The following is a 25240-nucleotide window of genomic DNA, read 5'->3' on the forward strand; positions in this document are numbered from 1 at the left end:
GAATTGTGGGAGTTTTGTGTGAATTGTGGGAGTTTTGTGTGAATTGTGGGAGTTTTGTGTGAATTGTGGGAGTTTTGTGTGGATTGTGGGAGTTTTATGTGAATTGTGGGAGTTTTGTGTGAATTGTGGGAGTTTTGTGTGAATTGTGGGAGTTTTGTGTGAATTGTGAGAGTTCTGTGTGAATTGTGGGAGTTTTGTGTGAATTGTGGGAGTTTTGTGTGAATTGTGAGAGTTCTGTGTGAATTGTGGGAGTTTTGTGTGAATTGTGAGAGTTCTGTGTGAATTGTGGGAGTTTTGTGTGAATTGTGGGAGTTTTGTGTGAATTGTGAGAGTTCTGTGTGAATTGTGGGAGTTTTGTGTGAATTGTGGGAGTTTTGTGTGAATTGTGAGAGTTCTGTGTGAATTGTGGGAGTTTTGTGTGAATTGTGAGAGTTCTGTGTGAATTGTGGGAGTTTTGTGTGAATTGTGGGAGTTTTGTGTGAATTGTGAGAGTTCTGTGTGAATTGTGGGAGTTTTATGTGAATTGTGATGCATTTTTATGAGTTGGAGAATTGTGGGAGTCTTGTAAAAATATATAACAATAAATTCAGCTGCATAAACTTTAAAAGTGAAAGGGATTTATATGAATTATTGTTGAATTGTACAGTGATCTGCGAACAATGGGAATTGCTTGTGAACTGCATGATGACCAAGGCTGTGGTGCTTACTGCAGATGTGCGTATCTAGCAGCCAACAGTCTATCCCCTTCCTCTCCAGAGGATAGGAACAGGAGGATGAGGAATATGTGGAGGGGGAGGGTGAATGAGGGCGAGGGGGGAGGTAGGGAGAGGATGCTCTCTGGTAGGGAGAAGAGAGACTAGTTGGAAGGGAGAGGGGATCAGGGGGGGTCAGGCAGGCAGGGAGGAAGGGAGTCAGGCAGGGAGGGAGAGAGGGAGAGTGGTAGAGAGGGAGGCAGGGAGGGAGGTAGGTAGAGAGGGAGAGAGGGAGGTAGAGAGGGAGGCAGGGAGGTAGGTAGGTAGAGAGGGAGGTAGAGAGGGAGGCAGGGAGGGAGGTAGGTAGGGAGGGAGAGGATGAAATATACTAAAGACGACCTACTGGTATTGTGTAACACAATATTCACCCTTCTAAACACCTACGTCATTAACCAGAACCAAAAAAAAAACCGGTTCTATAAAAATTTCTACACAGTATGTAACTACAAACGTAAACACAATTCAAAAAGGGATTTGTATAAATAATTCAAACAGATTTTTCCAAGATTTTCGTTCGACAAAAATTCTTGTGGTTCGCCAGTCTTGGCACGGCCTCCAGAAAACATGAAAATTATTCATTATAAGCGCCTCAAACGACGGGAAAAAATAGGCCTAATCGAAGACCATCATGCCTACAAAAAAAAAAACATGCAAGCGACATTTATCCCCAAAAATGCCTATTGGAAAATTGCATTAGGCTTAAAACCGATGGGGGTCATTCTGAGAGCACAAGCTGGTAACTACAAGAGAAAGAGAGAGTATACTCAGGCATGCATCAGGTATACTGCAGAGTATACCCAGGCATGCGTCAGGTATACTGCAGGAAGACAACTACGGATATATACCGGGGTGTGGCTACTGCTGGTAAGGTACTGAAATACTTTAAATACTTAATACAAGGATTAAGTCAAACTCTGTGTAAGAGATATAAACATCTCGGTGGATATACACAGGGATACACACCTCTTAATGTATATACAGATATATATTTATATAGTGATGTGTATCCCTCTCTGTATATATACAATGAGAAATATACAACTCTTGGTGTATACTGCTTTCTCCGTGTGAGAGAGAGAAGTACTGAGAGCGTAACTTCGGAAATTTATGATCCAAGAAAATTAAGCATAGCATCAATCTCTTAAATCAAAAGCCCTTCATCATCAATGATTGGTGGCAAAGGCGAAGGAGGCAATAGGTGAAGGTGCCTATTGAGGAGGGTAGGTGTCTAAATGTATAATGTAACCATACCATTAGAAGCCTACAGGAATATTGGTAGTACAAAATGGGACAAGGTTATTGTAAAGCAGAACACAGGCTTGAACACTTAATAACTAAAGCAGAGGTGGTAGCATACGGTGGTACATAGCAGCCAGAAGCTGTGTGAAGTGCTGATGGGATAGAGGAACAGGGAATAAAAAGAGAGGAAGTGAGGGAGAAACGAGAAGGAAGAGGAGCTGGAGAGGAGCCTACCGGTATATGGAGGTGGTTTCAGGTTCGTTTGTGGAGCCCAGCGGGTCTAAAACGATGCCGGTCACCTGGACGTCAAGTTCACTGGTGGCGGTGTCCAGTAAAGTGCTCTTCGTTTCATTTTCCACGTAGGAATTGACGGTAACGTTGTCCATGGTGGTCAATTTCGGTGGTTGAGGCTAGGGAAGTGGGTGTTCTGCAAGTTCCAGATACTGGTAGTAGCTGAGAGATGTTAAATGCTGGTAGGCGAGCGGATTGTGGATGGTATAATCACGTTCAAGATTCTGCAACGATCCTCTTCTTTAGTTATAAATCCTTAGCAAAGTTCTTCTCCTGAATGAAGAGCACAGGAGAACTATAGTAGGCCTACTGGCTCTACCTCTAAGATGTGCTGGAATTATTGATGCCTCTTAAGAAACATTTCTTGAAACAGTTTGCTGAAGAAAAGAGTAACTGGTTGTTCTTCAACTTCAGCGTATTCGTTCTGGGAGAAGTGTTTTATGTTCATAGACCTCTGCTATCTCCAGGTAACTGTTCTCTATAACGGCTATCTAGAGTGATGCATTCATAGCCCATTTCTATATTCTACAATTGTTCTGCTATCTCTTTGAGAATTTTATTTCCGGGTGTTTTGAAAGGTAGAATTGGACAGTTATTATGGAGGGTGTTAAAAATAAACATTAACTTCTTGTGGTTTTGAGCGGAGCCGGAACAGGAATAAGTGTGTGTGTTCTAGGGGTGATTCTATATATATATATTACACATATATTAATCAGGAGAGAGTGAGAGGATTGCTTAGCTAGCAACAGCAGCGGTAGCAGCATACTACATCTTGCTAAAGTCTTCTGCACACGGACATAGATGGCCTAGAGTAAAGCCTGATACACAGAGATACACAGTACTACACCACGTCTACATGCACACTACACCAGTCTACACACCGCTGGGTCTACACACTGTAGTCTAATCTGTAGTCTACTTGTAGAGCACGGCTGGAAAGACACACACACACACACAAACGCTACACGCAAAACTCTGGCGAGCAATTCTGTGACTCTTCCCTCACAGGACCACAGGATCAAGACTAAATCCAAGGCGGAGAAAAAAAAAAGGGGGGGAGAGGAAAGGGTCAAAGGCTAAAGGGTAAGGGACCAAAAGGCCAGAGGATCATTAAACCTACTTTAAGTGATCAATAAATCTATCCCAAGTGGAATCGATGGCCGTCAATTAGTGAATCACATGGTTCAGGGACTAGGCTATTAGCCTTCAGGGACACATGATCAGCGGTTACACCAAGTGTCGTAAGGTCAACCAACGATTAGGACAAGGGCTACAATCAGGGATTGGTGCCGTAAACCAGGAAGGTACTAGACGTTTAGACCTTGGATTAAACATCTGGGATACAACCTTACACAGAGAACGATTAGGGATTATAGCTAGTCATAGATCAGGGATTACACACGATCCTTGAATTAGATAACTTAGTGTTACGGAGGTGGTTGTCTTAGAGGGAAGAGCAGGGCAGATAACTGGGGCAGACCAGGGGGGTGCAGGAAGGGAAACGAGGGCAGATATAAGTTTAGGGCAGTATTAAAGGGCAATATTAGGGTAAGATAAGGGGAATATTAGGGAAAGATAAGGGGAATATTAGGGTAAGATAAGGGGAATATCAGGGTAAGATAAGGGGAATATTAGGGTAAGATAAGGGCAATGCTAGGGGAAGATAAGGGTAAGATAAGGGCAATATTTGAGTAAGACACTGAGACTGTTAATGAGAATATATTTTTGGTAAAAATATTTTTGGTAAAACTTATGACCAATACCATGACCTAAACCATGACTTATGACCAATACCATGACCTAAACCATGACTTATGACCAATACCATGACTTAAACCATGACTTATGACCAATACCATGACTTATGACCAATACCATGACCTAAACCATGACTTATGACCAATACCATGACTTAAACCATGACTTATGACCAATACCATGACCTAAACCATGACTTATAACCAATACCATGACTTATGACCAATACCATGACCTAAACCACAACTTATGACCAATACCATGACCTAAACCATGACTTATGACCAATACCATGACCTAAACCATGACTTATAACCAATACCATGACTTATGACCAATACCATGACCTAAACCACAACTTATGACCAATACCATGACCTAAACCATGACTTATGACCAATACCATGACCTAACACCATGCTTTACGACCATTACCACGTCCTAAACTATGATTTATGACCAATACCATGGTTCAGGATCACAATCATGACTCAAGGACCACTACCATGACTCAGGGCCACTACCATGGCTCATGACCACTACAATGACACAGGGCCACCACTACCATGACTCATGGCCACTATTATGACTCAGGGAACACTACCATGACGCAGGGACCACTATCATGACTCAGGGCTACCACTACCATGACTCAGGAACCACTGCCATGACTCAGGGCCACTACCATGAATGAGGAAACACTACCATGACTCAGGGCTACCACTACCTTGACCACCACTACCATGCCTCATGGACCAGTACTATGACTCAGGGCCACAACTACCATGATTCAGGGACCACTACCATGACTCAAGGCCACAACTATGATTCAGGACCACCACTACCATGACCCTGGACCACCACTACCATGACTTAGGGACCACTACCATCACTCAGGTCCATCACTACCTTGACTCAGGGACCACTACCATGACTCAAGGACCACTACCATAACTTAGGGACCACTACCATGACTCTGGGACCACTACCATGACTCAGGTCCATCACTACCATGACTCAGGGACCACTACCGTGACTCAAGGACCATACAATGACTAAAGAATCATTACCATGGCTCAGGGACCACTACCATCACTCAGGTCCATCACTACCATGACTCAGGGACCACTACCATCACTCGGGTCCATCACTACCAAGACTCAGGGACCACTACCGCGACTCAAGGACCATACAATGACTAAGGAATCATTACCATGGCTCAGGGACCACTACCATGACTCAGGGACCACTACCATGACTCAGGTCCATCACTACCATGACTCAGAGACCACTACCGTGACTCAAGGACCATACAATAACTAAGGAATCATTACCATGGCTCAGGGACCACTACCATCACTCAGGTCCATCACTACCATGACTCAGGGACCACTACCATCACTCGGGTCCATCACTACCAAGACTCAGGGACCACTACCGCGACTCAAGGACCATACAATGACTAAGGAAACATTAACATGGCTCAGGGACCACTACCATGACTCAGGGAAGGGGGACACCTACCATACTAGGGTGGAAATATTAACTGGCTGGAAACAGTGGTCGTTAAGGTCTAGTTTCTGGTTGCTGAGCACAGTAACGTCGCCTCTAGCGACCCTGACCCCTACAATTCTAAAATTTAAATAATCGCAAAAAGCCTACAGCGATTATCAACGTTAATTAATATAATAATTAATGTAACTGGCGTAAACACTTACCAGAACCATAATTATTAATGTAATTAATATAAATATAATAATCATGGGGAGTATAAATATAATTATAATTAGTAATATAATTATCGGTACGGTTTTGATATTATAATCAAAAGAAGCGCTAAACCGCAAGGGTTATACAGCGCAGTACGGTTTTGATAATTGTTCTTTGTAAATGACGTAAAAGTAATCCTGGGAGGATAAGTAAGGATAGGCAAGGATAGGATGGGATATTTGATTATTTTACAGAATTATCACTGGTAGCCTCAGAATTATCACAAGTGGAATTATAACTCTATATATGGAGCCATGACATACTGATAGGAGAGGATTACTTTGATAATCATGGGATTATCTAATTATTAGAAAGGCCTAAAATAATTCATTTTGAATTATTGAGGTGAATTAATCCTGGTAGGATTGATAGGTATCCCAGGGGATACTTGTAGGATAGGTATCCCAGGGGATACTTGTAGGATAGGTATCCCAGGGTATACTTGTGGGATAGGTATCCCAGGGGATACTTGTAGGATAGGTATTCCAGGGGATACTTGTAGGATAGGTATCCCAGGGTATACTTGTAGGATAGGTATCCCAGGGGATACTTGTAGGATAGGTATTCCAGGGGATACTTGTAGGATAGGTATTCCAGGGGATACTTTTAGGATAGGTATTCCAGGGGATACTTGTAGGATAGGTATTCCAGGGGATACTTTTAGGATAGGTATCCCAGAGGATACTTGTAGGATAGGTATCCCAAGGAATATTTGAAAGATAAATATCCCAAGGAATACTTGAAGTATACGTATGTCAAAGGATAGGTATCCCAAGAGATACTTGTAGGATAACCCAAGGGATACTTGTAGGATAACCCAAGAGATACTTGTAGGATAACCCAAGGGATACTTGTAGGATAACCCAAGGGATACTTGTAGGATAACCCAAGAGATACTTGTAGGATAACCCAAGGGATACTTGTAGGATAACCCAAGGGATACTTGTAGGATAACCCAAGGGATACTTGTAGGATAACCCAAGAGATACTTGTAGGATAACCCAAGGGATACTTGTAGGATAACCCAAGGGATACTTGTAGGATAACCCAAGGGATACTTGTAGGATAACCCAAGGGATACTTGTAGGATAACCCAAGGGATACTTGTAGGATAACCCAAGGGATACTTATAGGATAGGACAACCTTGGATAATTCAGGAATTATAATCACTTTCAGCTTGAAATAATAATAATCACTTCGTTTCTGGTATAACACGAGGATAATTGATGCAATTATCACTTTCTGTCGAGAAATTATCACAGGACACTCAAAATAATTCCTTCCTGGCGTGAGATAGGAGTGCTGGAGGGATAGATAGGCTAGGATAGCTAGGATAAGTGGTCACCTGGAGTAAGGGTTGCATGGCACGGGAGGCGCCTGCGTCCCTCCTGCCTGCTCGCTCGCCAGAGCTTCACTGACTCAACTTCACTCTCTCGACCCCCTCCAGGGAAAACATATCGTGCCGCATGCCGTCTACCCAACACTAAGAATGAAAAAGCTTTCTAGATATCCTCACAGATATAAAGTTAGGAAAGATAGCTTTCAGGGGCGCTAGGAAGTAGATGCGATGGCGATTTGTTCCCGTGTCCGGGGAGAGAGTGGCTAGCAAGGGGGAGGGATCGCGCGTCTGGCAGCAGGCGGGTGCAGATGGCGCCAGGATTCCAGTATTGATTCCAGTGTATTCCAGGATTCCAGAACGAACAGTGGGAATGATCCGTTGCCAAAAGACAAAGTAAATGTCCCCTGGCAGGAGCTAACACACTTATATACCCTCCAGCAGCCACCAATTAACACACACATGAGTAAGACAGTTGTTCCGCACTCGTCTGCCTCACGTACGACCAACCTTCAGAGAGAGATTCAGGCCTATTTTAGACCTACTAAATGTACGAAAATTAAGGGAAATTAGAGTGGTTGGAGCCTGGCTCCATTGCCACATTGCAGCTGCAATGCAGCAACAACTGTGTACAAACTTTCACAGAAAACGGAGAGAATTCAATGTTGCTAGAAAATGGGAAATAAAAAAGAATAAAAGAAAACGAGGACTTAAGAGGAGAGACTAAAGTAAGAGTCGAGTTTGATCCAAGGTGACAGAGAGCTCCAGATTCTCGGATCAAAAGCTCAGCACCATCGTGACTTAACGAGTGACTACAGTGGTCCACCATGGTCCACTAAAAACTGTAGTGGTCCACCATGGTCCACTAACAAATATAGTGGTCCACGATGGTCCACTAAAAACTGTAGTGGTCCATCATGGTCAACTAACAAATATAGTGGTCCATCACGGTCCACTAACAAATACAGTGGTCCATCATGGTCCACTAACAAATATAGTGGTCCACTATGGTCCACTAACAAATATAGTGGTCCATCATGGTCCACTAACAAATATAGTGGTCCACCATGGTCCACTAACAAATATAGTGGTCCATCATGGTCCACTAACAAATATAGTGGTCCATCATGGTCCACTAACAAATCTAGTGGTCCATCATGGTCCACTAACAAATATAGTGGTCCACCATGGTCCACTAAAAACTGTAGTGGTCCATCATGGTCCACTAACAAATATAGTGGTCCACCATGGTCCACTAAAAACTGTAGTGGTCCACCATGGTCCACTAACAAATATAGTGGTCCACCATGGTCCACTAACAACTGTAGTGGTCCAGCATGGTCCACTAACAAATATAGCGGTCTACCATGGTCCACTAACAACTGTAATAGTATACCATGGTCCACTAACAACTATAGTGGTTCATCACGGTCCACTAACAACTGCATTGGTCCACCGTGGTCCACTAGCAACTACAGCGGTCCACCATTGTCCACTAACAACTATAGTGGTCCATCGCGGTCCACTAACAGCTGTAGTGGTCCACCATGGTCCACTAGCAACTGTAGTGGTCCATCATGTTCCACTAACAACTGTAGTGGTCCATCACGGTCCACTAACAACTTTAGTGGTCCATCATGTTCCACTAACAACTTTAGTGGTCCATCACGGTCCACTAACAACTGTAGTGGTCCATTACGGTCCACGAACAACTGTAGTGGTCCATCATGGTCCACTAACAACTGTAGTGGTCCATCATGGTTCAATAACAACTGTAATGGTCCATCATGTTCCACTAACAACTTTAGTGGTCCATCACGGTCCACTAACAACTGTAGTGGTCCATCATGGTTCACTAACAACTGTAATGGTCCATCATGTTCCACTAACAACTGTAGTGGTCCATCATGTTCCACTAACAACTTTAGTGGTCCATCACGGTCCACTAACAACTGTAGTGGTCCATTACGGTCCACGAACAACTTTAGTGGTCCATCACGGTCCACTAACAACTGTAGTGGTGCATCATGGTTCACTAACAACTGTAATGGTCCATCATGTTCCACTAACAACTTTAGTGGTCCATCACGGTCCACTAACAACTGTAGTGGTCCATCATGGTTCACTAACAACTGTAATGGTCCATCATGTTCCACTAACAACTTTAGTGGTCCATCACGGTCCACTAACAACTGTAGTGGTCCATCATGGTTCACTAACAACTGTAGTGGTCCATCATGGTTCACTAACAACTGTAATGGTCCATCACGGTCCACTAACAACTGTAGTAGTCCATCACGGTCCACTAACTGTAGTGGTCCATCATGGTTCACTAACAACTGTAATGGTCCATCATGTTCCACTAACAACTGTAGTAGTCCATCACGGTCCACTAACTGTAGTGGTCCATCATGGTTCAATAACAACTGTAGTGGTCCATCACGGTCCACTAACAACTGTAGTGGTCCATCACGGTCCACTAACAACTGTAGTGGTCCATCATGGTTCACTAACAACTGTAATGGTCCATCATGTTCCACTAACAACTGTAGTAGTCCATCACGGTCCACTAACTGTAGTGGTCCATCATGGTTCACTAACAACTGTAGTGGTCCATCATGGTTCAGTAACAACTGTAGTGGTCCATCATGGTTCACTAACAACTGTAGTGGTCCATCATGGTTCACTAACAACTGTAGTGGTCCATCATGGTTCACTAACAACTGTAGTGGTCCATCATGGTTCACTAACAACTGTAGTGGTCCATCACGGTCCACTAACAACTGTAGTGGCCCATCACGGTCCACTAACAACTGTAGTGGTCCATCATGGTTCACTAACAACTGTAGTGGTCCATCACGGTCCACTAATAACTGTAGTGGTCCATCATGGTTCACTAACAACTGTAGTGGTTCATCATGGTTCACTAACAACTGTAGTGGTTCATCATGGTCCAATAACACGTGATTTTTGGTCCACTATGAATCAGTGGAGCAGAACGATGGAACAATGGAACAACAGAACGATGGAACAATGTTACAACAGAACGATATAATATTTGAACAAAAGAACGATGGAACAATAGAATGATGGAACACTGGAATAACAGAACGATGGAACAATGGAGCAACAGAATTATGGACCACCTGAATAACAGAACGATGGAACAATAGAACAACAGAGCGAAAGAACAATGGAACAACAGAATAATAGAACACTGGAATAATAGAACGATGGAACAGTGGAACAACAGAATAATGGAACACAGAGGTACACAATGGGTCCAGGAGCTGTATCTCAACATTACAGAGGTACACAATGGGTCCAGGGACTGTATCTCAACATTACAGAAGTACACAATGGGTCCAGGGACTGTATCTCAACATTACAGAGGTACATAATGGGTCCAGGAACTGTATCTCAACATTACAGAGGTACATAATGGGTCCAGGAACTGTATCTCAACATTACAGAGGTACATAATGGGTCCAGGGACTGTATCTCAACATTACAGTGGTACATGATGGGTCCAGGGACTGTATGTCAACATTACAGAGGTACATAATGTGTCCAGGGACTGTATCTCAACATTACAGAGGTACATGATGGGTCCAGGGACTGTATCTCAACATTGCAGAGGTACATAATGTGTCCAGGGACTGTATCTCAACATTACAGAGGTACAAAATGGGTCCAGGGGCTATATCTCAACATTACAGAGGAGCATAATGGGTCCAGGGACTGTATCTCAACATTACAGAGGTACATAATGGGTCCAGGGATTGTATCTCAACATTACAGAGGTACATAATGGGTCCAAGGACTGTATCTCAACATTACAGAGGTACATGATGGGTCCAGGGACTGTATCTCAACATTACAGAGGTACATAATGGTCCAGGGACCGTATCTCAACATTACAGAGGTACATAATGGGTTCAGGGACCGTATCGCAACATTACAGAGGTACATAATGGGTCCAGGGACTGTATCTCAACATTACAGAGGTACATAATGGGTCCAGGGACTGTATCTCAACATTACAGAGGTACATGATGAGTCCAGGGACTGTATCTCAACATTGCAGAGGTACATAATGTGTCCAGGGACGGTATCTCAACATTACAGTGGTACATAATGGGTCCAGTGACTGTATCTCAACATTACAGAGGTACATGATGGGTCCAGGGACTGTATCTCAACATTGCAGAGGTACATAATGTGTCCAGGGACTGTATCTCAACATTACAGAGGTACAAAATGGGTCCAGGGACTGTATCTCAACATTACAGAGGTACATGATGGGTCCAGGGACTGTATCTGAACATTGCAGAGGTAAATAATGTGTCCAGGGGCTGTATCTCAACATTGCAGAGGTACATAATGGGTCCAGGGACTGTATCTCAACATTACAGAGGTGCATAATGGGTCCAGGGACTGTATCTCAACATTACAGAGGTACATAATGGGTCCAGGGACTGTATCTCAACATTACAGAGGTACATGATGGGTCCAGGGACTGTATCTCAACATTGCAGAGGTACATAATGTGTCCTGGGACGGTATCTCAACATTACAGTGGTACATAATGGGTCCAGTGACTGTATCTCAACATTACAGAGGTACATGATGGGTCCAGGGACTGTATCTCAACATTGCAGAGGTACATAATGTGTCCAGGGACTGTATCTCAACATTACAGAGGTACAAAATGGGTCCAGGGACTGTATCTCAACATTACAGAGGTACATGATGGGTCCAGGGACTGTATCTGAACATTGCAGAGGTAAATAATGTGTCCAGGGGCTGTATCTCAACATTGCAGAGGTACATAATGGGTCCAGGGACTGTATCTCAACATTACAGAGGTACATGATGGGTCCAGGGACTGTATCTCAACATTACAGAGGTACATAATGTGTCCAGGGACTGTACCTCAACATTACAGAGGTACATGATGGGTCCAGGGACTGTATCTCAACATTGCAGAGGTACATAATGTGTCCAGGGACTGTACCTCAATATTACAGAGGTACATAATGGGTCCAGGGACTGTATCTCAACATTACAGAGGTACATAATGTGTCCAGGGACTCCAACATTACAGAGGTACTGTAGGAACTGTATCTCAACATTACAGAGGTACATAATGGGGGACTGTACCAACATTACAGAGGTACTAATGTACTGTACTCAACATTACAGAGGTACATAATGGGTCCATGACTGTATCTCAACATTACAGAGGTACATAATGGGTCCAGGGACTGTATCTCAACATTACAGAGGTACATAATGGGTCCAGGGACTGTATCTGAACATTTCAGAGGTACATAATGGGTCCAGGGACTGTATCTGAACATTACAGAGGTACATAATGGGTCCAGGGACTGTATCTCAACATTACAGAGGTACATAATGGGTCCAGGGACTGTATCTGAACATTACAGAGGTACATAATGTGTCCAGGGACTGCACCTCAACATTACAGAGGTACATAATGGATCCAGGGACTGAACCTCAACATTACAGAGGTACATAATGGGTCCAGGGACTGTATCTCAACATTACAGAGGTACATAATGTGTCCAGGGACTGTATCTCAACATTACAGAGGTACATAATGGGTCCAGGGACTGTATCTCGACATTACAGAGGTACATAATGGGTCCAGGGACTGTACCTCAACATTACAGAGGTACATAATGGGTCCAGGGACTGTATCTGAACATTACAGAGGTACATAATGTGTCCAGGGACTGTACCTCAACATTACAGAGGTACATAATGTGTCCAGGGACTGTACCTCAACATTACAGAGGTACATAATGTGTCCAGGGACTGTATCTCAACACTACAGAGGTACATAATGGGTCCAGGGACTGTACCTCAACATTACAGAGGTACATAATGTGTCCAGGGACTGTACCTCAACATTACAGAGGTACATAATGTGTCCAGGGACTGTACCTCAACATTACAGAGGTGCATAATGGGTCCAGGGACTGTACCTCAACATTACAGAGGTACATAATGGGTCCAGGGACTGTATCTCAACATTACAGAGGTACATAATGTGTCCAGGGACTGTATCTCAACATTACAAAGGTACATAATGGGTCCAGGGACTGTATCTCAACACTACAGAGGTACATAATGGGTCCAGGGACTGTACCTCAACATTACAGAGGTATATAATGTGTCCAGGGACTGTATCTCAACATTACAGAGGTACATAATGTGTCCAGGGACTGTATCTCAACATTACAGAGGTACATACTCCTGATGTCCCTGTACCTCTTGCTGGTGCTGTTTCCTCACCCGCTTCAGGTACCGGGGCTTCGACTGACTCCTTCGATTTGTCTGAACTCCGCTCTCCTTTGACTATGCTTCCGGCTTCTCCCTCTAGGTACGGCAATTTTCGAATCGCCCACCCATTTCCTGCCGGACCAACTCCGGTCCTACTCCTAAACGCCAACGTCAATCTCCTGATGATGCTCCGTCGTTACCTTCCCATTCTACTCGGAAACGACCGACACGTCAAGCACTCCCTCTCCACGCTCAGTTTCGGACCACACAATGGACTAAATTCTTTACTTTAAGACCAACTTCTTCTTCTGCCTACCTTTCTGACCATAGTATTGCCAAAGCGCTCCTGCGTCATGTTGGCAGAGATATTTCATTTCACGCTCTCAAGAGCGGTACACGCATCGTCACTGTCCAGAATGCTACCCAAGCTCATGATCTTTCTCTCCTTTCGAATATCGATACTACTCCTATCACTATTGAAAAACATCTTTCTCTCAATTCTTGTAGTGGTACTGTCATTCTGCCCCATACCATAGTCCAACAGAATTTCCAGTCATGTGGCAATGACATTTTTGAACAGCTGGAACTCCAGGATCTCCCAATCCTCAAAGTAGACACTTATGTCCTTCCTGCCCGGGGGCGGAGACGTTACCCTTGCAATGTGGCTCGTTTAACTTTTGACAGCCGAGAACTCCCGTCCTCTGTATATGTCGCAGGACATCGGTTACAAGTTCGAAAGGTGATACCTACACCGCAACAATGTAGAAATTGCTGGCGTTTTGGTCACCCAGCGAAATATTGCAGATCTATGGCCGAATGCCCAGTCTGTGGTGCCGACAACCATTCTAATACATCTTGCAGTCAACCTCCATCTTGCCTTAATTGTAATGAAGCTCACCCTTCGTACTCCCGCCGTTGCCAGGTCTACTTAAATGAACGTGAAATCCGTTGCCTCAAAGAGGCAGAAGGTCTCCCTTATGCTATGGCAGTTACTCATCTCCGCCTCCAAGGGAGACTACCCCGTGTTTCTTATTCTCGTGTTTCCAAACGTCCCCCCACTTCTGGGGTCCCATCTTCTGCAGCCTCCTCTGTTGTTACCCCTCCCATAGCCACTACGGCATCTAATCCTTTTGCTGTCCTTGGCTCTGACGTCCCGACTACAACTCAGTCTGTTCTCACATCTTCGCGTCCTTCCTCACAAGCCCCAGTATCGACAAGACCTCGTACGACACCTAATACCAATCGCCCCTCTACTCAGAAGTCCAAAAAATCCACATTGCTCAAATCTTCTTTGCCCCTTCCTTCCCTTCTTCCACCTCCACACGTTACCTTTCCAGTCTCTGTACCTAGTTCTTCCCCTCTCTCTGGCTCTATTACAAGTGTGGAGATTCACCCTCCTCCTCGTACTATGCCTTCCACCCCCGTCCCCTCCCAAGTTTCTCCCTCTTCTGTCACCTCCCAGGTTTCTACCTCTTCTGTCCCCCCCCACACTTCATCTCCAGTCCCTTACACTTTTCCCTCCCCCTCTACTTTGGTACAGTCCATTACTGTCCCAATCTTTACTCACCCTCCTCCTCCTATCTCCAATATGGTTTCCCATACATCTTTGAATTCAGAAACACTTGAAGCCATTTCAGAATATATTGCAGAGACTAAACCTTCAATGGACACTGATTCACTTCCTGTTCCTTCTCTTCCCTCTCCTCCATCTTCACAACCCCATTCTTCGCAACGCTCCGTTCCTTCGCTACTTGAACATCTTCCAATGCCACCACACGTTGACTTTTCTAACCCCTCTAGTCCGTAGGTGCCTTTACCTACAGATTCCTGATATTTTCTTCATCGCCAATCATGGCCTATTTACAGTGGAATATCCGCGGCCTCAGGGGTAATCGGGGTGAGCTTCAGATGTTGCTTTCCAGGTTTTCCCCTGTTGGTGCTTGCTTACAAGAACCAAAATTACACTCGGCTGTTTTCCAACCTATCTCAGGCTATAATTTATTGTATTCTTCGGATCCTTTCTCAGATGGGACCTTTAATGAAAGTGCCCTTCTTCTACGCAATGATATTCCGTACTGTCAACTATTTGTCCATACCTCGCTGCATTACACTGCAGCCCGTATCCACTTGAATAAGTGGTTTACAATATGTTCTTTATATCTCTCTCCTTCTCGAGCATTTTCTATCCCAGACTTTGCCTTTCTTGTTTCATCCTTACCACCACCACTTCTGTTACTTGGTGATTTTAATGCCCACCATTTCCTCTGGGGGGGGGTCTCATTGTGACTCACGTGGCATTCAGTTGGAGGCTTTTCTTGCCTCTCACCCCCTCCATGTTTTAAATACGGGTACTCCCACCCATTTTGATCCTCGTACTCATACTCTCTCTTGCATCGATCTATCAGTCTGCTCTTCCTCCACTGCACTAGACTTCACCTGGTCTGTTCTACCAGACTTACATGACAGCGATCATTTTCCGATCATTCTTACTTCTCCTTCCTATTCACCACCTTCCCGTAACCCTCGCTGGCAATTTGATCGGGCAAATTGGGATCTTTACTCACACCTCACTGCTTTTAGTGAGGTTCCTTCTTCATCCTCCATTGATGAGCTCCTACACATCTTCTCGACATCAGTTTATACCGCAGCTTCTCATTCTATACCCCAAACCTCAGGCAGGCATTCTCAGAAGTGCGTGCCTTGGTGGTCTCCTGCTTGTGCTCGTGCAGTACGTTTGAAACGTGCTGCATGGGGCAGGTACCGGTACAATAGAACCGCTGAGAGACTTGTTGATTTTAAGCAGAAGCGTGCGATCGCTCGCCGTGTCATCCGTGAAGCTAAACGCACTTGTTGGCGAGACTATGTTTCCACCATCACCTCTGCTTCTTCTATGAGTGCAGTCTGGAAAAAAGTGAGGAAATTGAGTGGTAAATACTCTCCTGACCCGGCTCCTGTTCTACGGGTCACTGGTGTTGATATAGCAAACCCTCTCGACGTTGCCATTGAACTTGGCACACATCTGGTCCGTATTTCCCGAGGGCTCCATCTATGCCCCTCGTTTCTTTCCTCAAAGTCTGCCAGAGAGTTAGTACCCTTGGACTTTTCTTCTCTCGGAGAAGAACAGTATAATGTGCCTTTTACACTTCAAGAACTGGAGGCAACGCTCTCAGCCTGCCGATCATCGGCAGCTGGGCCTGATGACATTCATATTCGTATGTTACAACATTTACATCGGTCAGCCCTTGTAGTCCTCTTACACCTCTTCAATCTTATTTGGGCACAAGGAGTTCTTCCCCAGCTGTGGAAATCTGCCATTGTTCTCCCTTTCCGCAAACCGGGTACTACAGGACATGATGCCTCCCACTATCGCCCCATCGCTCTTACAAGTGCAGTTTGCAAAGTGATGGAACGCCTCGTAAATCGACGTTTAATGTGGTATTTAGAGACTCACAACAGTCTCTCCGCTAGTCAATATGGCTTTCGTAAGGGTCGTTCTACCATAGACCCCTTACTACGCTTGGATACGTATGTTCGTAATGCCTTTGCGAATAATCACTCAGTTATTGCCATATTTTTTGACCTTGAGAAGGCATATGACACAACTTGGAGGTATAATATTTTGGCCCAGGCCCATTCCTTAGGCCTCCGAGGCAATCTACCATCCTTCCTTAAGAACTTTTTAACTGACAGACATTTCCGTGTTCGAGTCAATAATGTTCTTTCCCCGGACTTCGTCCAAGCTGAAGGTGTCCCTCAGGGATGTGTTCTAAGCACAACACTTTTTCTCCTTGCTATAAATGATTTGGCCTCTGTTCTTCCACCCAATATTTGGTCATCACTCTATGTTGATGACTTCGCTATTGCTTGTGCAGGCACTGACTGTCACCTTATTGCAGTTTCTCTCCAGCATGCGGTCGACCGTGTTTCCACTTGGGCCACCACACATGGGTTTAAATTTTCAAGTACCAAAACTCACCAAATTACTTTCACTAGACGCTCTGTTATCTCCGATCATCCTTTGTATCTCTATGGCTCCCGTATCCCCGAACGTGATACAGTCAGGTTTCTAGGCCTTCTCTTTGACCGTCGGTTATCCTGGAAACCTCACATTACCTCTCTGAAGGCAACTTGTCACAGCCGGCTAAACCTTCTTAAAACCCTTGCTCATCTTTCCTGGGGAGCTGATCGTCGAACTCTGCTTCGCCTACATTCAGCCCTCGTTTTATCGAAACTCGATTATGGTGACCAGATTTATTCCGCGGCCTCTCCTGCTACTCTCTCTAGCCTTAACTCTATCCATCACCAAGGCTTACGTTTGTGCCTTGGTGCTTTTCGCTCTTCCCCTGTTGAGAGCCTCTATACAGAAGCAAATGTTCCATCCTTGTCTGATCGCCGTGATGCCCATTGCCTTCGTTACTATGTACGCTCTCACGATCTACACAATCCTTCCATTTATAGAATGGTCACCGATATTAGTAGACATTCTTTATTCGTTCGCCGCCCCTGTTTGCTCCGTCCCTTTTCTCTTCGCCTACATTCACTCTTGTCTTCCCTTCAGTTACCACCTTTATATGTTCATGTAGCATCTCACTTTTCCCTGCCCCCCTGGGAAGTTCCAGCTGTTCGGGTCTGTTCTTTCTCACTCCCTTGCTCGAAAGCTCAACTGCCTACGGTGGCTTCCCGCTCTCTTTTTCTTGATCACTTCCACTCCCATTCTCATGCCACCGCTGTGTACACAGATGGCTCTAAGTCTTCAGACGGCGTCGGATTCGCAGCAGTGTTTCCGGACAGCGTCGTACGAGGGCATTTACTATCTTCAGCTAGCATTTTTACTGCTGAACTGTATGCCATTCTTGCAGCACTTATTCGTATTGCATCTATGCCTGTGTCATCATTTGTAGTAGTCTCAGACTCCCTTAGTGCTCTACAGGCTATACGAAAATTTGATACATCTCATCCCCTAGTTCTCCGTATCCAACTTTGGCTACGCCGTATCTCTACCAAACATAAAGATATTGTTTTTTGTTGGGTCCCTGGTCATGTCGACGTACAGGGCAATGAACAGGCAGACACTGCTGCGCGGTCAGCAGTATATGACCTACCAATTTCCTATCGAGGTGTTCCATTTCTGGACTATTTTGCTGCAATAGCTACCCACCTTCGCACCCGTTGGCAACAACGTTGGTCAACTCTGCTCGGTAACAAACTTCATTCTATTAAACCGAGCATAGGTTACTGGCCGTCTTCTTGTCATCAGTGCCGAAGTTGGGAGACCACTCTCTCCCGCCTTCGCATTGGCCACACTCGTCTTACTCATGGGTATCTCATGGAGAGGCACCCTGTTCCTCTCTGTGAGCAGTGTCAAGTTCCAGTATCGATTAGCCACATTCTGTTAGACTGCCCTCTCTATCAACGAGCACGCAGAATTTACCTCCAACGTCGTCTTCGTTCTACTACTCTCTCTTTACCTTCCCTTCTTGCTGATGGACCCTCCTTTAATCCTGACTCTCTCATTGACTTCTTGACAACGACCGATTTACTCCACAAACTCTGATGATACTTTTCGCACTCCCCTCAGCCCTTTCTGGTTCAGTCTCTTGCTGCCCTTTACCCTTTCACCATCCACTGCCCCGCTGTTATCCGTAACCTGTTGCTCATCCATCTCCCTTTTGCCACCTGATGCCCTCACTTCCTTCCTGCCCTGCAGCGCTGTATAGTCCTTGTGGCTTAGCGCTTCTTTTTGATTATAATAATAATAATACAGAGGTACATAATGGGTCCAAGGACTGTACCTCAACATTACAGAGGTACATAATGGGTCCAGGGACTGTACCTCAACATTACAGAGGTACATAATGGGTCCAAGGACTGTACCTCAACATTACAGAGGTACATAATGTGTCCAGGGACTGTACCTCAACATTACAGAGGTACATAATGGGTCCAGGGACTGTACCTCAACATTACAGAGGTACATAATGGGTCCAGATACTGTACCTCAACATTACAGAGGCACATAATGTGTCCAGGGACTGTATCTCAACATTACAGAGGTGCATAATGGGTCCAGGGACTGTACCTCAACATTACAGAGGTAAATAATGGGTCCAGGGACTGTATCTCAACATTACAGAGGTACATAATGTGTCCAGGGACTGTATCTCAACATTACAGATGTACATAATGGGTCCAGGGACTGTATCTCAACACTACAGAGGTACATAATGGGTCCAGGGACTGTACCTCAACATTACAGAGGTATATAATGTGTCCAGGGACTGTATCTCAACATTACAGAGGTACATAATGAGTCCAGGGACTGTATCTCAACATTACAGAGGTACATAATGGGTCCAAGGACTGTACCTCAACATTACAGAGGTACATAATGGGTCCAGGGACTGTACCTCAACATTACAGAGGTACATAATGGGTCCAAGGACTGTACCTCAACATTACAGAGGTACATAATGTGTCCAGGGACTGTACCTCAACATTACAGAGGTACATAATGGGTCCAGGGACTGTACCTCAACATTACAGAGGTACATAATGGGTCCAGGGACTGTACCTCAACATTACAGAGGTACATAATGTGTCCAGGGACTGTATCTCAACATTACAGAGGTACATAATGTGTCCAGGGACTGTACCTCAACATTACAGAGGTACATAATGGGTCCAAGGACTGTACCTCAACATTACAGAGGTACATAATGGGTCCAGGGACTGTACCTCAACATTACAGAGGTACATAATGTGTCCAGGGACTGTATCTGAACATTACAGAGGTACATAATGTGTCCAGGGACTGTACCTCAACATTACAGAGGTACATAATGGGTCCAGGGACTGTACCTCAACATTATAGAGGTACATAATGGGTCCTAGGACTGTACCTCAACATTATAGAGGTACATAATGGGCCCAAGGACTGTACCTCAACATTACAGAGGTACATAATGGGTCCAGGGACTGTACCTCAACATTACAGAGGTACATAATGGGTCCAGGGACTGTACCTCAACATTACAGAGGTACATAATGGGTCCAGGGATTGTACCTCAACATTACAGAGGTACATAATGTGTCCAGGGACTGTACCTCAACATTACAGAGGTACATAATGGGTCCAGGGACTGTACCTCAACATCACAGAGATACATAATGGGTCCAGGGACTGTACCTCAACATTACAGAGATACATAATGGGTCCAGGGACTGTACCTCAACATCACAGAGATACATAATGGGTCCAGGGACTGTACCTCAACATTACAGAGGAACATAATGGGTCCAGGGACTGTACCTCAACATCACAGAGGTACATAATGGGTCCAGGGACTGTACCTCAACATTACAGAGGAACATAATGGGTCCAGGGACTGTACCTCAACATTACAGAGGTACATAATGGGTCCAGGGACTGTACCTCAACATTACAGAGGAACATAATGGGTCCAGGGACTGTACCTCAACATTACAGAGGTACATAATGGGTCCAGGGACTGTACCTCAACATTACAGAGGTACATAATGGGTCCAGGGACTGTACCTCAACATTACAGAGGTACATAATGGGTCCAGGGACTGTACCTCAACATTACAGAGGTACATAATGGGTCCAGGGACTGTACCTCAACATTACAGAGGTACATAATGGGTCCAGGGACTGTACCTCAACATTACAGAGGTACATAATGGGTCCAGGGACTGGAGACTGGTAATAAACAAGTCACAATGTATATATCTGGTTACAAAGGTAATTAGTTATTTATGTTCACATTAATTAAGTCACAAAGAGAAAAACCGTGCCAGTGGTACTGTGTTATTTACAGTGGGTAGAGTCAGGGTATTTGTCCACAATGTGTTGTGATGTACCACTGTGATGTACCACTGTGATGTACCACTGTGATGTATCACTGTGATGTACCACTGTGATGTACCACTGTGATGTACCACTGTGATGTACCACTGTGATGTACCACTGTGATGTACCACTGTGATGTATCACTGTGATGTACCACTGTGATGTACCACTGTGATGTACCACTGTGATGTACCACTGTGATGTACCACTGTGATGTACCACTGTGATGTACCACTGTGATGTACCACTGTGATGTACCACTGTGATGTACCACTGTGATGTACCACTGTGATGTACCACTGTGATGTACCACTGTGATGTACCACTGTGATGTACCACTGTGATGTACCACTGTGATGTACCACTGTGATGTACCACTGTGATGTACCACTGTGATGTACCACTGTGGAATATATACTCTGATGTATCTTGAACATTTCTGAGTGAGTTGTCTCGTAGTTCATTAATTTGATCACACTCCAGTACATAATGACGCAAGGTGTGGCAATAATGACGCAAGGTGTGGCAATAATGACGCAAGGTGTGGCAATAATGACGCAAGGTGTGGCAATAATGACGCAAGGTGTGACAATAATGACGCAAGGTGTGGCAATATTGTGCAAGGTGTGGCAATATTGTGCAAGGTGTGGCAATATTGTGCAAGGTGTGGCAATATTGTGCAAGGTGTGGCAATAATGACGCAAGGTGTGGCAATATTGTGCAAGGTGTGACAATAATAACGCAAGGTGTGACAATAATGACGCAAGGTGTGGCAATATTGTGCAAGGTGTGACAATAATGACGCAAGGTGTGACAATAATGACGCAAGGTGTGGCAATATTGTGCAAGGTGTGACAATAATGACGCAAGGTGTGACAATAATGACGCAAGGTGTGGCAATAATGACGCAAGGTGTGGCAATATTGTGCAAGGTGTGACAATAATGACGCAAGGTGTGACAATAATGACGCAAGGTGTGGCAATATTGTGCAAGGTGTGACAATAATGACGCAAGGTGTGACAATAATGATGCAGGGTGTGGCAATAATGACGCAAGGTGTGGCAATATTGTGCAAGGTGTGACAATAATGACGCAAGGTGTGACAATAATGACGCAAGGTGTGGCAATAATGACGCAAGGTGTGGCAATATTGTGCAAGGTGTGGCAATATTGTGCAAGGTGTGACAATAATAACGCAAGGTGTGACAATAATGACGCAGGGTGTGACAATAATGACGCAAGGTGTGGCAATAATGACGCAAGGTGTGGCAATATTGTGCAAGGTGTGGCAATACTGTGCAAGGTGTGACAATAATAACGCAAGGTGTGACAATAATGACGCAGGGTGTGACAATAATGACGCAAGGTGTGGCAATAATGACGCAAGGTGTGGCAATATTGTGCAAGGTGTGGCAATACTGTGCAAGGTGTGACAATAATAACGCAAGGTGTGACAATAATGACGCAGGGTGTGACAATAATGACGCAGGGTGTGACAATAATGACGCAGGTTGTGACAATAATGACGCAGGGTGTGACAATAATGACGCAAGGTGTGGCAATAATGACGCAAGGTGTGGCAATAATGACGCAAGGTGTGGCAATATTGTGCAAGGTGTGACAATAATAACGCAAGGTGTGACAATAATGACGCAGGGTGTGACAATAATGACGCAGGGTGTGACAATAATGACGCAGGGTGTGACAATAATGACGCAGGGTGTGACAATATTGACGCAGGGTGTGACAATAATGACGCAGGGTGTGACAATAATGACGCAGGGTGTGACAATATTGTGCAAGGTGTGACAATAATGACGCAGGGTGTGACAATGACGCAGGGTGTGACAATAATGACGCAGGGTGTGACAATATTGACGCAAGGTGTGGCAATATTGTGCAAGGTGTGACAATAATGACGCAGGGTGTGACAATAATGACGCAGGGTGTGACAATAATGACGCAAGGTGTGATAATAATGACGCAGGGTGTGACAATAATGACGCAGGGTGTGACAATAATGACGCAGGGTGTGACAATAATGACGCAGGGTGTGACAATAATGACGCAGGGTGACAATAATGACGCAGGGTGTGACAATAATGACGCAGGGTGTGACAATAATGACGCAGGGTGTGACAATAATGACGCAGGGTGTGACAATAATGACGCAGGGTGTGACAATAATGACGCAGGGTGTGACAATAATGACGCAGGGTGTGACAATAATGACGCAAGGTGTGACAATAATGACGCAGGGTGTGACAATAATGACGCAAGGTGTGACAATAATGACGCAGGGTGTGACAATAATGACGCAGGGTGTGACAATAACGACGCAGGGTGTGACAATAACGACGCAGGGTGTGACAATAACGACGCAAGGTGTGACAATAATGACGCAGGGTGTAACAATAACGACGCAGGGTGTGACAATAATGACGCAGGGTGTGACAATAATGACGCAGGGTGTGACAATAATGACGCAGGGTGTGACAATAATGACGCAGGGTGTGACAATAATGACGCAGGGTGTGACAATAATGACGCAGGGTGTGACAATAATGACGCAGGGTGTGACAATAATGACGCAGGGTGTGACAATAATGACGCAGGGTGTGACAATAATGACGCAAGGTGTGACAATAATGACGCAAGGTGTGAAAATAACGACGCAGGGTGTGACAATAATGACGCAGGGTGTGACAATAATGACGCAGGGTGTGACAATAATGACGCAAGGTGTGACAATAATGACGCAAGGTGTGACAATAATGACGCAAGGTGTGACAATAATGACGCAAGGTGTGACAATAACGACGCAGGGTGTGACAATAATGACGCAGGGTGTGACAATAATGACGCAGGGTGTGACAATAATGACGCAAGGTGTGACAATAATGACGCAAGGTGTGACAATAACGACGCAGGGTGTGACAATAATGACGCAGGGTGTGACAATAATGACGCAGGGTGTGACAATAATGACGCAGGGTGTGACAATAATGACGCAAGGTGTGACAATAACGACGCAGGGTGTGACAATAATGACGCAGGGTGTGACAATAATGACGCAGGGTGTGACAATAATGACGCAGGGTGTGACAATAATGACGCAGGGTGTGACAATGTTCCGCCTGGCACAGTTTACGTAATGTTTGGTCTACATCTGTTCCATAACTTCCACCGTCTTCTAATAACATGTTCATTTTTCCACTATAATCTACCTTGTCCATAATTATTATCACATTTACTTTGTTTCGTAAGGTGAAGTCCAGGATATTTCATTAATTCGTGGTATAACTTAACTAATCTTAGATGACACTTGTGTTGTAGAAGTCTGAAGTTTGCCAACACCTCTATAATACAATTGCAAAGGTTTGCAACAAAACTAGTCCCAGAGCTGAGGGTTATGAACTATGAGGATAAGCTAGAGGAATTAAACTTGACTACACTAGGGAAGAAAAGGACTATAGGTAACATGATTACGACGTATAAAATACCCGGGATAATTAACTGGACGGATAGAAAGAATGAGAAGCTGCAATCAGGTACACAAGGGCACAGCTGGAAGTTAAAAACACAGATGTTAGGAAATACTTTTTTAGCTTTAGAGTGGTCAGGAAGTTAAACCACCTAGACTGTGTAGTGGAAGAAGTGTAATCCATACATAGCTTCAAGAAGAGGTATCACAGATCTCACAGGTCTCACCCACCCAAGAGAGAAACCAGGCAAGGACCTGAGACTCGAATCCTGCAACAACGAACGAGTACAAATACCGAGGCGAGTGCACACACATACACACACACACACACACACACACACACACACACACACACACACACACACACACACACACACACACACACACACACACACACATGAAGCACTAAACTACAGACCAGTGTCACTG

At 44.7% G+C, this 25240-nt stretch overlaps 1 protein-coding gene across 8 annotated transcripts in view; it reads right to left on the minus strand.

Annotated features, from left to right (window-relative positions):
• Positions 1-25240, minus strand: part of LOC128684243 (voltage-gated potassium channel subunit beta-1) — a 621311-nt gene that overhangs the window by 318056 nt on the left and 278015 nt on the right. Inside the window, exon 1 of one of the 8 annotated variants that reach the window (XM_070093881.1) lies at positions 2226-3209. The exons of 6 other annotated variants lie outside the window; for them this stretch is intronic. In XM_070093881.1, coding sequence (XP_069949982.1) covers positions 2226-2377 — 152 coding nt within the window. In that variant the 5' untranslated portion in view covers positions 2378-3209. Of the gene's footprint in view, positions 1-2225; positions 3210-25240 lie in introns of those variants that run through there. One more of the 8 variants, XM_070093860.1, reaches the window with a different exon arrangement.

Source organism: Cherax quadricarinatus, chromosome 4 (genome assembly GCF_038502225.1).
Source record: "Cherax quadricarinatus isolate ZL_2023a chromosome 4, ASM3850222v1, whole genome shotgun sequence".
Taxonomy (NCBI): Eukaryota; Metazoa; Arthropoda; class Malacostraca; order Decapoda; family Parastacidae; genus Cherax; species Cherax quadricarinatus.